Source organism: Phyllobates terribilis, unplaced genomic scaffold (assembly GCF_046119375.1).
Source record: "Phyllobates terribilis strain yellow unplaced genomic scaffold, ASM4611937v1 Scaffold_3__8_contigs__length_932513732, whole genome shotgun sequence".
In the NCBI taxonomy this organism is placed as follows: Eukaryota; Metazoa; Chordata; class Amphibia; order Anura; family Dendrobatidae; genus Phyllobates; species Phyllobates terribilis.
Window position 1 is genome coordinate 470,000,331 of NW_027362763.1, and position 13,645 is coordinate 470,013,975.

At 42.3% G+C, this 13,645-nt stretch overlaps 1 protein-coding gene across 5 annotated transcripts in view; it reads left to right on the forward strand.

Annotated features, from left to right (window-relative positions):
- The window catches only part of FIG4 (FIG4 phosphoinositide 5-phosphatase), a 506,946-nt gene that overhangs the window by 134,630 nt on the left and 358,671 nt on the right, over positions 1-13,645 (forward strand). For all 5 annotated transcript variants that reach the window (XM_073675847.1, XM_073675844.1, XM_073675845.1 and 2 more), the window contains one exon: positions 2,604-2,755. In XM_073675847.1, coding sequence (XP_073531948.1) covers positions 2,604-2,755 — 152 coding nt within the window. The remainder of the gene's footprint in view (positions 1-2,603; positions 2,756-13,645) is intronic.

A 13,645-nucleotide genomic window follows, 5' to 3' on the forward strand; every position in this document is an offset into this window, starting at 1 on the left:
CGTTGCTCCGGACTCCTTAGCCGCGCCGCTGTCTTCCCGCTCTGCGCTGTGACTGCTCAGTAGAGGGTGCGGTGGAAAGCAGTCATCGCGCCCTCTGACCTGAAACGTCACAGTGCAGCAGCCGCGGAAGACACCAGAGCTGCTGCTGCGGAAGCACGGGGAGAGGTAAATATTGTGCCAGGGCCCTGAGCAAGCGGCGGGGTGGATGCGCTGTCCTCCGCTCACGGGTCCCATAGCACGCTGGGGTGCCCGACGGCTAGTGGCCCCCCCGCCTGCTCATCGCCCCGACACTTGCCTAGGTGCGCCGGGTGCTGATGCCCGGCCTGGCTCTGAGCGTGTAAAATCACTTCCCAAGCTTCTGTGGCCCTGCTCTATTCCCTGCCTAACCCTAACTTCGCTTGTTTGAATGACAGCTTACTTTCTTCAGTACACGGTTAGTGAGCTGTTAGTTAAGCCAAGGAAGTTTGGGATAGGGGGGAGGGAAATAGAGGCAGGGAGACAGAGGCTTGGGAAGTGCTTTGATACTCACAGAGCACTTATGCCTCATTTTACATGTGATTGAAAGCTGCAATTTTTCAGTCTGTGAGCTACAGATTGTGTAAGTAAAACTGTGGATGACATTATCTTTCAGAGAGCAACATAGAGTTTGGGTAGTTGGATCATTTTGATAGATTGCCTTTAAGGAAATGTACTATATTTCATGTTATTAAAGGGAATCTGTCACCCCCTGGGCGATATCAGACCTCTACTATGGGCATACAGGTTATAGAAAAGTAAATCTATACATACCTGTATGTCCCATAGTAGAGGTTTGATTGCAGAGAAATCTGTTTTTAGGCTGTGTGCCCACGTAGCGTTTTTCAAGCGTTTATGCTGCGGAATTTCCGCAGCACTCTTGTAAAACGCTAGGTAATCCGCACCCCATGGTCCCCAAGGGGATTCCGCATGTTCTATGCACATGCTGCGGATTTTTCCGCAGCGTTTATGCTGCATACAAAAATCCGCAGCATGTCATTTAATTTTGCGGAAGTGCAGCGGAACGCCCGCCATTGACTTGCATTGAGACGCACAGAAACCGCGACTGTACATTTTTACAAGCGGCTTCTATGCGTCTCTATGTGCGGATGGTACCCAGTTCTGGAGGAGAGGAGACTCTCATCCAGACCTGGGTACCATTGTACCTGTAAAAAAACAATAAAATAACAAATAAAGTTTATACTCACCTGTCCGGCGTCTTCTCTCTGAATGCCAGCAGCGCTGAAGGACCTTCGGTGACGTCACAGTCATGTGACCGCAGGCCCTTCACCGCTCTGTCTCGCGATATGCCGGCAGCCGGGAACCAGCCAGGAAGCAGCGCTGCAGCCACGCCGGGGCCTCGGGGGTGAGTATAGCTTTATTTGTTTTCATTTTTACGGTTCACACTGTATAAATCCATGCTGTTTGCATGGATTTATACAGTGTGACCTAGTTGTCAAGCACTTTCCAAGTGATGCTATCGCCTGGAAAGTGCTCGTCAATCTGCATGCGGAAACGCATGTGAACCCGCATGTGGATCCGCATGTATTCTGCAGGAAAAACGCATGCACAATCTGCATGCGTTTTTTTCTGCCAGGGAGATGCAGAAATGCTGCAGAAATTTTCTGCTTCATTTCTGCATCGTGGGCACATAGCCTTATACACTCCGTTTCCCACAGGCTTGGCGTCCTGAAAAAAAGTTGAAGAAACCAGCTTCCAAAAGGGCAAATATTTATTGAAGCAAATCCACGCAGTTTAAAAATTTCCAAATTACATCGGGGAATCTCACATGGAAAAAACGCGTTTTTTCCATGTGAGATTCCCCGATGTAATTTGGAAATTTTTAAACTGCGTGGATTTGCTTCAATAAATATTTGCCCTTTTGAAAGCTGGTTTCTTCAACTTTTTTTCATGCAAACACGTGAGGCCACATGTACCGTGCTTCCTTCCAAAGCCTACAGCAATCAGGTGAGCTGAATCTACTTTTCTCTTTTTTATTCTGGCCTATACCTGTGTGAGATATAACTGCCGTTTTATATGATCTCACGGCAAAGCGAGTGCAAGTTGAGTACAACTGACATGAGTGTGATACTGATACTTTGAGATCTCGGCTCTGGACAGGCAGTGTGGGGAGAGGGGCAGTACAGCAGAGGCGAAGGTGCCATGAAAGGAGGAGAGTTGATAGATGGGTTTGTAATGTGACACGGCTAAGCTCAGCTGCACTGACCCCTCTGCCCATTCAGATTTACGCAGGAAGTTATACTATGAGATCATATATCTTACACACTGAGAAACTTGCTCTAAGCTATGGTGGAGGTGTGTTCATTTTATTTCTGAGTATTGTTGGCTGCTTAGGATTAGTCCGCATCATACAAGGGGAGAAAAGCACACGTCCGTAGTATGATGCTGACTAATGCCACATTTAAATGATTTAATAGAAAGTTTATATTTTAATTGCAAATAGTGTCCCTCTATTTTGTCTGCAATCAAGAACTACACCATTACTGACTTTTGCTTAGATATTTTTTGTTTTTTAAAAAATTGTAATCAGTTTTTACTTTGCCTTTGCTTTTTTTCACCATCTGCAGTTACAGTTATGATTTGAGCCACTCACTTCAATACAATCTTACAATTCTTCGGATGCCCACTGAGATGATGAAGTCAGAGCTCACAACTCAGACACGTCAGGAAGGTTTTGATATATTTGAAGATGAAGAATTAAGTAACCATGCAGGAAGCAGTGAGTGTATCATATTGCTTATTTTCTCCGTTCAGATTTTTGCATTTTGTCACATTGTCTTTGCGCTTTCCCTTTTCCTCCTTTTCCAAGAGCCATAACTTTTTTATTTTTTTGTCGACATAGGTTTGTGAGGGCTTGTTTTTTTGTAGGACAGGTTGTACTTTGAATTACACTATCCATTTTATCATGTAATGTCTGCAAAGCAGGAAAACATTCCAAGTGCAGCGAAATTATAAAAAAAAAAAAAAAAGCTCAATTACGCAATTGTTTTTGTTTTTTATTTACAGCATTAATTATATGGTAAAATATCCACAAAATATATTTCTCCAGGTCAATATGATTATGGTGATACCAAACATACATATTTTTTTTTAATTGAAGTAATGAAAAATAATTTAGAATTTGTAAAAAAAAATAAATAAAACATTGCACTTGTGGTGCCATTTTCCGAGAGACTTAATGCTTTCAATTTTTGAGTAATGGAGCTGTATGAGGGCTTGCGTTTTGCACCCTGAGCCGATGTTTTTATTTCCACTATTTTGGGATAGATGCAATGTTTAGATTGCCTATTTATTGCATTTTTTTGCACTGCTGCGACGGCTGAAAAAATGCAATTTTGCCAGTTTAAGATTTTTTTCATATATATGTTACATGTGTATATACAGTGGTGAAAAAATTATTTAGTCAGCCACCAATTGTGTGAGTTCTCCCACTTAAAAAAATGATAGGTAGACCTCAACTATGAGAGACAAAATGAGAAAACAAATCCTGAAAATCACATTGTCTAATTTAAATTTTTTTTTTTTTTTTAAATTTTGGTGGAAAATAAGTATTTGGTAAATTACTGTACAAACAAGCAAGATTTCTGGCTCTCACAGACCTGTAACTTCTTCTTTAAGAGGCTCCTCTGTCCTCCACTCATTACCTGTAGTACTGGTACCTGTTTGAGCTTGTTATCAGTATAAAAGACACCTGTTCGCAACCTCAAACCGTTCACACTTCAAACTCCACTATGGTGAAGACCAAAGATCTGTCAAAGGACATCAGAAACAAAATTGTAGCCCTGCACCAGGCTGGGAAGATTGAATCTGCAATAGGCAAGCAGCTTGGTTTGAAGAAATCAACTGTTGGAGCAATAATTAGAAAATGGAATACATACAAGACCACTGATAATCTCCCTCGATCTGGGGCTCCACACAAGATCTCACCCCATGGGGTCAAAATGATCTAAAAAATGGTGAGCAAAAATCCCAGAACCACACGGGGGGACCTAGTGAATGACCTGCAGAGAGCTGGGACCAACTTTATACAGGCTACCATCAGTAACACACTACGCCTCCAGGAACACAGATCCTGCAGTGCCAGACCTGTTCCCCTGCTTAAGCCATTACATGTCCGGTTCCGTCTGAAGTTTGCTAGAGAGCATTTGGATGATCCAGAAGAGTATTGGGAGAATGTATATGGTTAGATGAAACTAAAGTAGAACTGTTTGGTAGAAACACAACTCGTCGTGTTTAGAGGAGAAAGAATGCTGAGTTGCATCCAAAGAACACCATACCTACTGTGAAGCATGGGGTGGCAACATCATGCTTTGGGGCTGTTTCTCTGCCAAGGGACCAGGACGACTGATCCGTGTACATGAAAGAATGAATGGGGCCATGTATCGTGAGATTTTGAGTGCAAACCTCCTTCCATCAGTAAGGGCATTGAAGATGAAACGTGTCTGGGTCTTTCAGCATGACAATGATCCCAAGCACACAGCCAGGACAACGAAGGACTGGCTTCGTAAGAAGCATTTCAATGTCCTAGAGTGGCCTAGCCAGTCTCCAGATAAAAAACCTTTGGAGGGAGTTGAAAGTCCGTGTTGCCCAGCGACAGCCCCAAAACATCACTGCTCTAGAGGAGATCTGCATGGAGGAATGGGCCAACATACCAGCAACAGTGTGTGCCAACCTTGTGAAGGCTTACAGAAAACGTTTGATCTCTGTCATTGCCAACAAAGGATAAATAACAAAGTATTGAGATGAACTTTTGTAATTGACCAAATACTTATTTTCCACCAAAATTTGAAAAAACTTTCTTACCAAATCAGACAGTGTGATTCTCAGGATTTGTTTCCTCATTTTGTCTCTCATAGTTGAGGTCTACCTACGATGGCTGACTAAATACTTTTTTTCCCCAGTGTGTGTGTGTATATATATATATATATATATATATATATATATATATATATATATATATATATATATATATATATATATATATATATATATATATATATATATATATATATATATATATATATATATATATACACACACACACACACACACACACACACACACACACACACACACACACACACACACACACACACACACACACACACACACACACACACACACACACACATACACATATATAATGTTTCAAATATATATTTTCACCAGTTCGTCCATCATGACAGCACGACAGGAGGTAGTTCCTCTGACCTTTTAGGGACAGGAAACACATGAGAGCTTAGTAGCCCTCCCACCCCACCTCACCCTCAGTGTTTTTCCTGTCCCTAGCAGGACAGGACGCTGTCAGAGAGGACGAAGAAAATGTTACCTGAGAGCCAGGGTGGATCGGGGGGGGACTGACCTCTTCCCTTCCCCCGGTCAAGAGGCTCTGCGCTGATACCCCACTTAAGGGTCCCTCAGCCGTGTCGGTGGAGAGGATTCCATTCCCGACAGCGCTGCACCCCTCTTACAGAGGGCTCTTGGCTGCATACTGCTGCCCGCCGGTGGCTCCACGCTGAAACCTCCTGGCCATTCTTCCGGATACGTGGCCAGGACATCGCGAGGCCGCCGGCCGAACTCCCGGTGTGCAGTGAGCGCTTATATGCCAAAGCATATAAGTGTGTGTATTTCAGTATGTTGCGCTCATACTAGGTATTAAATGAATCAAGACTTTTTTTTTCCTTTCTTCCATCATTTGCATATCATTAAAAGGGTTGTCTGGTCTTAAGCTATAAGTCTGCAGTCACTGCATGCTCTGAGGATTCCCCGATGCCGGGAGTGGGCAGTCATGTGACCACAATTATGCAATTTGCATACTAGTGCCCACATTCCGACTATACTGTTTCCAACCTCACTCAATACACTTACACTGAGTGAGGCAGCCCCCATCTAGTTGGCATGTGACCACATGTATGCGAATCACATACTTGCCTTCACGCGCCCATCGCCCCAAGGCATCGGAGTATCCTCACAGCACGCATTGCGCGCGATATAAGGATTCACAAGTTTGCAGTCACATAGATTGACTGCAGACTTGTAGCTTAAGACCAGACAACCCCTTTAACCTGTGTATCCATCCTGTGATTTCCATAATTCCACGACCTTTCCTTCTTAGTGTGACAATTTCAGTGTTGAGGATTGTATATACATATATTTCAATGTTAGCCTTTCAGTGGTATACTCTTTAGGACAACATAATATTTTTCATCATGCAAGTAATTTACTTTTGCAGCATATCATTGTTGCAGTGTGTTAAAGCTGTTACATAACCAGCAAATTATAATTATTTCTATTTCACTGTACATCTTTTGAAGATGATTAACCATTGCTGAAAAGCGGAAAGGATATAATGAGGCATGCTGACATTTTTTAGAAGCTGATTATTGCCATGATTATTCCCATCACCCTTACATTATATGAAATAGGTGTGATTTGATTTTAAGAAATGTTACAGTCCCTTATGAACCCTCACATGAACTGTAAGAAGGGCTGACTGTGGATACTACAATAAAAAAATAAGATTCATCTATCATTATAGAAATTATAAAGCTGACTTCTCCCGTCTGTGCTCTCTTCTTTGACCTGTCTACCCCATGTGCCTATTCCCTTTGTCTGCTGTCTCTCTCCTTCCTGTACTGTGTTCTCCCCTCATGTGCTGTCCTGTTTGAGCTGTCTCCCCCCTGTGCTCTGTCTCTCTCCCCCTGTGCGCTTTCTCTCTCCCCCATCTGCTGTCTTCTCCTCTCATGTGATCTCTTCTTTGACCTGTGTACCCCATGTGCTCTCCCCCTTGTCTGCTCTCTGTGTCCACCCCTGTGTTGTCTTCTTCCCTCATGTGTTCTCTCGTTTGAGCTGTCTCCCCAGACAGTAAATCAAACCGCCGCCATCTTTGTGCAGGCAGATAGCGGCGGGCACATTAAAACTGCGCATGCTCTCCTCCTGTACAAAGATGGCGGCGGTCAGTGAATCATTCGGCTGATCACGGCAGCGGCATGTACGCCGTGTTCGCGACTCCGTGATCAGCCGAATGATTCACTGACTGCCGCCATTTTTGCGCGGTACCACCAGCGGTTTCCATATTGAGACACCCATCACTTGGATGGCCCAATATAGCAGTCGACGAACTTCCTCCGCTTGGAATTCTGGGATACGGACACATCCAGACGGAACAGGATGTGAAGACATTACAAGGTAAGTATATTATAGATGAACTTGACACTCGATTGATTTTAGGAAAAAGATGATTTTTTTGCAATCCACAGTGAGCATACATAACGTTTTGGTATTGGTTTAGACCTTTTTCAGATATACTGTGTATAAAACAAGTGAAATATAGAAAAAAATAACGTGTAAACAGATGTACAAAAGAATAACAAACAAGTATTAATGATAATATATTACATATCCATATAATCATCTAATATCCCATATTCATGGTCACTGCTGACAATAACAGAATATACTGTATAGTAATGTATTGGAGCAGATCTAATAATATTCGGTCCATCTCATATGGAATCGACCAAAAAATAGGCTGATAGACCCAGTGGAAAAACAAGGGCATAGTAAAACAGATCATAAATGTAGTCAGATAAAGACGAAAACCACTAGCCACTAGAGAGTGCAAGATGTAGTATAGAGCACTAAACCAAAGGTTTAATGCATACGACTACATATACATACATGAAACACACAGAAATAAGCTACAAAGGTTAGTAACATGAGAGATCCCCAGAACTACACACTGGATTGCCATAGATGAATATAGGATTCAATGCTGGAACTATGCAGGATAGAGTGCATCTGAAAAGTGGGAATACCACTAAGGCTGTGTGCACACGCTGCAGATTTGGTGCTTTTTTTCTGCACGGATTTGTGACACAACCTGAAGCAAAACCTGATGCCAGCAAAGGGAATGAGAAACCTGAAGTGTCATGCCCACTTTGTCACGGGTGTGTCAGATGTGAAAGACAGTCCCTCGGTAGCTGGCTGCAGAAGATCACTGCGTTTGGCATTGCAGACGCCTTCGGCATTGCAGACGCCTTCTTAAATCTGTCTTTCTTTAGGACCCAGCGGCTACCTCCCTCCTGCTCTGATTGACACCCTGGCCTGGGTGTTTAAATACTTTGTTTGCTGCTGGAAGGCGTCAGTGATATTCACATGTTCTCTTGTGAAGGCTTGGAGCTATTGCAGCTGGCTTACTTCCTCTCTGGTGCTAGGAGGACTTTTGGAATAATCTATCTGAAGTCTGCTCAAGCTAACTTTCTTCCCCATGTGTTTGTCTCCCTTGTTGTCTTTAGTTTATATTGGGGACTTACTATTGCTCATCCCCACCCCCTTCCCTATCCAGGGCCTAGCTCTAGGGATATACAGGGCTTAGGTTTCCTGTTTGGCGATTGGTGAGGAACCAATGTAGTAGGGGAAACAGGGTGATATTAGATCAGCCTAGGGGTCTCCACTCCCCCTTTCCCTAGTGTCTGGGCTCCCTTCCCCTCATCCCTTCGTGTTGTACTTAGTCTTACCTACACTGTGCGTGACACACGTTGAGTATTTGTGATTTGCAGATTTTGGTGCAGAAAATAATCTGCAGCATGTCAATTCTCTGTGCCTTTTTGCCAGCGTTTGTCACCATTGACTCCACTCAAATCAGTCAAAAATGCAGGGCAAAAACGTGCGTATTTTCCATTGCGTTTTTGCTGCCAACAAATTCTTAGAGATGCAGAAACGTTGCAGAAATTTCTGCAATCAAATACTCAAAATGTGCCCATACCCTAAAGGTATGGCACCTAGTGAAGTCAGCATGCATTAATTGGCAGCAGCAGGAAGTCTATACAGCACATGATCCAGGAAGCCCTAAATGAGTTGATCATGTAGCTGGTGATGTCACCACATGTAAGCTAATGTGGGAAGATCCTTGTGGAGCATTTTCCAATTGGAGAGTGTAAGGCTGTGTGCCCACTATGCGTTTTTTAAGCGTTTCCGCAGCGGCAATTCTGTTGCAGAAACACTTAAAAAACGCATGGTAGAAGGTCTGCCATGTCCCCCAATGATAATCCGCATGTGCTGTGCACATGCTGCGGAAAATTCCGCTGCGGATTATCATTGTGGAAAAGTCCGCAGCACTACCAATTATTTTGCGTAATCGCGGCGTTTTCGCCGCCATTGACTTACATTGAATCGCTTAATATTCGCATGACTACATGTGCACATGCGGATATTAAGCGATTCAATGTGCGGATGGTACCCGGGTTTGGAGAAGAGGAGACTCTCCTCCAGACCCGGGTACCATAGTACCTGTAAAAAAAAAAGAATTAAAATAAAAAATATACATTATACTCACCTTCTGATGGCCCCCGGTCTCCTTATCCGATGCGTCCAGTCTTCCAGATGTCTAGCGGTTGTGTAAAAGGACCTTCCATGACATCATTTAGTCATGTGACGGGTCACGCGACCGCCGACTTAAGCGGTCGCGTGACCCATCACATGACTAAATGACGTCATGGAAGGTCCTTTTAGACAACCGCTAGACACCAGGAAGACCGGACGCATCGGATAAGGAGACGGGGCGCGATCGGAAGGTGAGTATTTGTTTTTTGTTTTTGTTTTTTAACCATTTTTATTCTTTTTTTTTAACTAACTTGGTCACACTATATAAAATCCATGCCTGTTGCATGGATTTATATAGTGTGACCAAGTTGTCAAGCACTTTCCAAGTGATGATAAAATCGCTTGGAAAGCGCTTGACAACTCGCATGTAAAATCACATGATCAAAACGCTTCACTTCCGCTTGTCCCTGGCAGGAAAAACGCATGTACAATCCGCATGCTTTTTTTCTGCCAGGGAGATGCAGAAACGCTCAGGAAAAATCCGGAGCATTTCTGCATCGTGGGCACTTAGCCTAAGACAGCAGCAGTGATGGGCAGGGTCGAGAAGAGAGACTCGTGTCTTCTGATAGGAGGAAAGTCCGGCGACCCGTCCGGGGCGGAGCCATGACATAAGGCCTCTCTACTGGAGCAAAAGCACATTGACATGCTAGGAAGTGTGACTGTGACGCCCATAGAGGTACGGCTATGGAAATAGGGCAACCATAAGGAATCCTAGGCAAAGGATGTGGATGGGAGGAGTTACGATGTGCTGTACATCCCAGTGAAGGTTTCTTCATAGTGCAGTGTTCCCATGAGATATACACTACAGACCAAAAGTTTGGACACACCTTCTCATTTAAAGATTTTTCTGTATTTTCATGACTTTGAAAATTGTACATTCACACTGAAGGCATCAAAACTATGAATTTACACATGTGGAATTATATACTTAACAAAAAAGTGTAAAACAACTGAAAATATGTCTTATATTCTAGGTTCTTCAAAGTAGCCACCTTTTGCTTTGATGACTGCTTTGCACACTCTTGGCATTCTCTTCATGAGCTTCAAGAGGTAGTCACTGGAAATTGTTTTCACTTCACAGGTGTGCCCTGTCAGGTTTAATAAGCGGGATTTCTTTCCTTATAAATGGGGTTGGGACCATCAGTTGTGTTGTGCAGAAGTCTGGTGGATACACAGCTGATAGTCCTACTGAATAGACTGTTAGAATTTGTATTAGGCAAGAAAAAAGCAGCTAAGTAATGAAAAACGAGTGGCCATCATTACTTTAAGAAGTGAAGGTCAGTCAGTCCGAAAAATTGGGAAAACTTTGAAAGTGTCCCCAAGTGCAGTTGCAAAAACCATCAAGAGCTACAAAGAAACTGTCTCACATGAGGACCGCCCCAGTAAAGGAAGACCAAGAGTCACCTCTGCTTCTGAGGATAAGTTTATCCGAGTCACCAGCCTCAGAAATCGCAGGTTAACAGCAGCTCAGATTAGAGACCAGGTCAATGCCACACATCTCTTCAACAACTGTTAAGAGGAGACTTTGTGCAGCAGGCCTTCATGATAAAATAGCTGCTAGGAAACCACTGCTAAGGACAGGCAACAAACAGAAGAGACTTGTTTGGGCTAAAGAACACAAGGAATGGACAATAGACCAGTGGAAATCTGTGCTTTGGTCTGATGAGTCCAAATTTGAGATCTTTGGTTCCAACCACCGTGTCTTTGTGCGATGCAGAAAAAGTGAACGGATGGACTCTACATGCCTGGTTCCCACCGTGAAGCATGGAGGATGGGGTGTGATGGTGTGGGGGTGCTTTGCTGGTGACACTGTTGGGGATTTATTCAAAATTGAAGGCATACTGAACCAGCATGGCTACCACAGCATCTTTCAGCGGCATGCTATTCCATCCGGTTTGTGTTTAGTTGGACCATCATTTATTTTTCAACAGGACAGTGACCCCAAACACACCTCCAGGCTGTGTAAGGGCTATTTGACCAAGAAGGACAGTGATGGGGTGCTACGCCAGATGACCTGGCCTCCACAGTCACCAGACCTGAACCCAATCGAGATGGTTTGGGGTGAGCTGGACCACAGAGTGAAGGCAAAAGGGCCAACAAGTGCTAAGCATCTCTGGGAACTCCTTCAAGATTGTTGGAAGACCATTTCCGGGGACTACCTCTTGAAGCTCATCAAGAGAATGCCAAGAGTGTGCAAAGCAGTCATCAAAGCAAAAGGTGGCTACTTTGAAGAACCTAGAATATAAGACATATTTTCAGTTGTTTCACACTTTTTTGTTAAGTATATAATTCCACATGTGTTAATTCATAGTTTTGATGCCTTCAGTGTGAATGTACAATTTTCATAGTCATGAAAATACAGAAAAATCTTTTAAATGAGAAGGTGTGTATAAACTTTTGGTCTGTACTGTATACATGAGATATTTTGTGTTTTCATTGGCTGTAAGCCATAATCATCAACATTAACAGAAATAAACTCTTGAAATAGATCACACTGTTTGTAATGACTCTATATAATATGAGTTTCACTTTTTGTATTGAAGAACTGAAATTAATTAACTTTTTGATGATATTCTAATTTAGTGAGATGCACCTGTAGAAGATGAATAATCACCATAGGATAGAGGCAGCAGTTAAGAGCGATACTGCAAGAAAGAAATGAGATTAGAAACAGATTAAAATGGGATGACAACCACATAACTGGGTACATTAGGAATCAATACAGAGTAATTCAAGCTGATATTTAAAAAAAGAAAAGGAAACCATATTAAACGGCCACCATAAACTTGGGCAAGCAAATCCAAATATAGTATGACAGGTATCAATTTAATACAAAAAACCTTGCTTCTCATAGTCACGGTTAAGACCCTTCGGTTCAAGGGTCTGTAATTCTTGGATCCAAAATGCTTCTCTTCTGACTACACTCCTGACCTGTTTTACTAAGCACTTGTTTTTCCACTGGGTCGATCAGCCTTTTTTTTGGTCTATTCCATATGAGCTGTACTGAATTTTATTATATCTGCTCCAATACATTACTATACTGTATATTCTGTTATTGTCAGCAATGACCATGAAAATGATATTAGATGATTATATGGATATGTAATATATTATCTTTAATACTTGTTTGTTTTTCTTTTGTACATCTGTTTACACATTGTTTTTTATATTTCACTTGTTTTATACACAGTATATCTGAAGGTCTAAACTGATAGCGAAATGTCATATATGTTCACTGTGGATTGCAAATAAATCATCTTTTTTCAACATCAATTGAGTGCCAAGTTCTTCATAGATGCTATACTAGGGATTGGGCTCCTACTGCACCTGCTCTCAGGAGAGCCGTACACTACTACTTCATTATCATCCCTGACAGGACTACTTGAGGATTACCTCCTCTGAATAGGCGATGATCACAGTTCCACTCCTCTCCTTTCTTCATAATGATTCAAGCCTGCACAGATAATGCTTCCATACAAAGTTATAATGTTGTTGCTAATATCCTTGTGAAAAATAAGAAGTAGGAGTGAAATATTAGGCCTAGTGGTTAGTGTGAAAACTCCAAGATTTTTTTTTTTATTTAGACTGTGATGTGAAAAATTAACTGGAAAATTGCAATGTTGAAGAACTCCTGCTATTACTTTACATTGTCAATACTTTTATTAGTGCACCTGTTCTTAACATCTGAAACTGTGTTAGATTTAATTAGGAAAAAAGACACCAGTAAGGCTCATTCACACGTGATTTTTCTTGTCCAAATTTTATCAGTGTTTTTTATCAGTGTCATCAGAGTTTTGTCTGTGTCCGTTTTTATCATCAGAATTTAGCCAGAGTTTCATCAGTTTTTCCTCAGATGAAAAAAAAAACTGATGGAAGTTTCTCAAGCTTCTCCTACCAATAAATCCTTAAAAGAGTATAGCACAAGAATGACATCTGAGTGCTGTCCGATTTTATCACAGATCCATAGACTTGCATTGGTGAGTTTGATCCAACACTGATCAATATTGGACAGATGTCCATGATTTTGTGCGGACACCTCGTTCCAAGTTAAAAAACAAATGTGAACTATTCCAAAGAATATCATAGGTATGAGTGAAAACAACGGATAGCACTTATATGAGATGAAGCGATGTCTGAATGAGCCCTATGGCTGATTTTACACCAGTAGACTGGTGCCGTTAAACGACCACCAATTGGTTACATGTATGCCGATCAGTAGTTGTTT